This window comes from Humulus lupulus, chromosome 7 (genome assembly GCF_963169125.1).
Source record: "Humulus lupulus chromosome 7, drHumLupu1.1, whole genome shotgun sequence".
In the NCBI taxonomy this organism is placed as follows: Eukaryota; Viridiplantae; Streptophyta; class Magnoliopsida; order Rosales; family Cannabaceae; genus Humulus; species Humulus lupulus.
This window is the reverse complement of record NC_084799.1, coordinates 21,527,648-21,530,255: the sequence shown is the minus strand read 5'-3', so window position 1 is coordinate 21,530,255 and position 2,608 is coordinate 21,527,648. Positions and strand designations below refer to the sequence as shown.

At 36.3% G+C, this 2,608-nt stretch overlaps 1 protein-coding gene across 1 annotated transcript; it reads right to left on the bottom strand.

The window, feature by feature from the left end:
• Positions 1–488: 488 nt before the first annotated feature.
• Positions 489–1,121, bottom strand: LOC133791476 (uncharacterized). The gene has a single exon (XM_062229401.1). It carries the CDS (start codon positions 1,119–1,121, stop codon positions 489–491), a length of 633 nt encoding a protein of 210 aa, XP_062085385.1.
• Between the last annotated feature and the right edge of the window lie 1,487 nt (positions 1,122–2,608).

Below are 2,608 nucleotides of genomic sequence, written 5' to 3'. Positions count from 1 at the left end.
TTCTAAGATAGCCTTTTGCTTATCTTTTTTATTCATACCCCTCACATTCCACCCTATCAAATTACAAACTTCCATCAAGCTAAGGAGGAAAAATTAGTAACCATAGTCCCTCCCCCTGTTTCCTGTAAAACAACATAACCATTACTAACATTAGCCTTGCTTGGATCTACCACTGTCTTGTTAAGAGAAGCCACACCCTGTTTAGACCCACGTCTTTTAGGAGCAGACCAGGTACCACCAATATCTGTTTTACTAGAATCAACTAGCTGAGTAGATCTATGTAAATTCTGTGCGTTATTATTCACCTTCGACTCAGTACTCTTATGTAATGTCTCATCCCTTCCTTCCTTATCCGGAACTGCACTAAAAGGTTCACTGTGAATTAAACTAGCAGCACCAGGATCCTGCTGTTTAGCACTTTCAATACCATTATCAATTTGCTCAGATTTGTCTCCTTTAATATCAGCTGTTTTCTTCATCCAAATACCTCATTTCCCCTTGTTACAATCAGCCACAATATGCCCTAATTGAGCACAAGCAGCACACTTAGATGGGAGCCATTCATACTCAACCAATTGCTCAACTAACTGACCTCGTTCATTAATAGAAGCAATGCTCTTAGGAGGATGATCCGAAATCTCCATGTCAACCAATACCCGAGCATATTTCACCATATCTCTGCTCTGAGTCACCTTGTCCACCATAATAGGTTTGCCAATAGTACTCACCAGTGCACTAAGGCTCTTCTTACCCCAATATTGCAATCCCAACCCATTCAAGCGAATCCAAACTGGGACAGATTTGACCATTCTAACCGAATCCAAATCTGTAGTCCAAGGGCGAAGTACGACTGGTTTTCTATCAAAGTGAATAACCCCTGTTTCCAAAATCAGGTCTCGAGTGGTCTCATCCCTGAAATTAACCAGAGTAAAGCCTGAGTGCATACGCACAATCTTTTCAATCCCCAGATTTCCCCAAATACATTTGATGAAACCCTCAAATACTCGAAAATGAGGGTTGGCACCTAGAACGATACAGACAATGGCATTCCTCCAGAATGACGCCTCAACCTCCACCTCTTCCAGATGAAGCCTAGCTACAACCTGGTCCCCAACTTTCATATGAAAATATTTGATTATGACTTAATTTATTGTTATTTTGTAGGAATTAAAGTTGTATTTTGGCACTTTGAAATGAAGAGAAAAGAAAATAATTAAATCTGAAAAAAAAAAGAATAGAAAGTGCCATTTTTCTTGAATAGAAAGTGGCCCAATCAGAAGGAGAAGCCTAGGCCTGTCTCCTCCCCAAGCCCACCGAAGCCATCCGTTTACCATGCTGAGCCGAGCCAAGCTTGACGCCTGCCATCTGCCACACCCCAGCCGAGTCGAACGAAGCCAGCCACCTGTCCGCACCCTTCAACCATCCTAGCAAGCCCAGCACTCCCAAGGCCCAACGTAGGCCTAACGGCCCATCCGAAGCTTCCTCCAGCATTTGACCTGCAAGCCCAGTTTCCTCAGCATCCCCAAAGAGACTTGTTTAACGCTCAAACGTGACTTCCACTTAGCGGTGCTTGTAGTATAGATCGGGCGGTCGATTCCACAAGGAGGTAAAGAAATAAAATTAATCAATAAATAAAGTTTAGAGATAAATAATATGAGGAAAAATAGAACAAGTGATATTTTTGCTGTTTTTGAGATGTATAGATTATAAATAAAGATAGAATAAAGTGTGATGTAACAATAGGTAACAAGTAGGAAGGATCAAGAGTCACCAATATGCATACTTATTTATTTGGATCTTTGATTCACAAAAATTTACACAAATGGATAGTTCACATCCCAACTATTCATTTGGAAGATTTAACATTGAAGCACAAATATATTTAACAAAAATGTAGTCAAGTGATTATTATTCTTTACCATGGAAAGATGAGATAAATCTTATGAGAAATCTAAAAATGACATTATACCATTGGCAATAATGCAATAAAAGATTGGACATAAAACCTAACACAAATATTACTTTTACTATTTATAAAATACATAGAAAGAGCATGACTAATTCTATATAGATTTTAGCAAAAGTAAATATATATGAATGAGATGGAGAAAATGATAAAGATATTATCTATATTATTTTCACTAATTTGATAATACATAGAAAGTGCTTGACAAAATCTATATACTATTAGTAAACATAATCATAGATAACAAGATGGAGAAATAGAGATGAAAGAAAATAAATCACTCAAATATATAAAATTTAAGCACATGGGGAATCAAAAATACCAAACAAAGTCATAGTGCATATAGAATCATCCTAACCTTCCTAAGAAGGTTAGCCTATTATGCTAGACATTCTCATGAAATTCTAGAGAGAAAATATGAGAAATGAGACTAAAATTTGGTAGAGTTTTGCTACCTAAAAATTACATACCAAATGTGAAATGAGAGTCCCTATTTATAGACGGAGAAAAGGACTAAAAAGAAATTAAACAACAATTTAGGGTTTACAAAATTAATTTGAAATATTAATAATAAAATATGATTTTAAAAAATCAAATCTTATTATAAATATTAACCTAGTTATTTTGGTGTATGGTCAAATG

Excerpts from the sequence above, each read along its gene's own strand:
- LOC133791476 (XM_062229401.1), bottom strand. The coding sequence starts at position 1,121 with ATGAAAGTTGGGGACCAGGTTGTAGCTAGGCTTCATCTGGAAGAGGTG.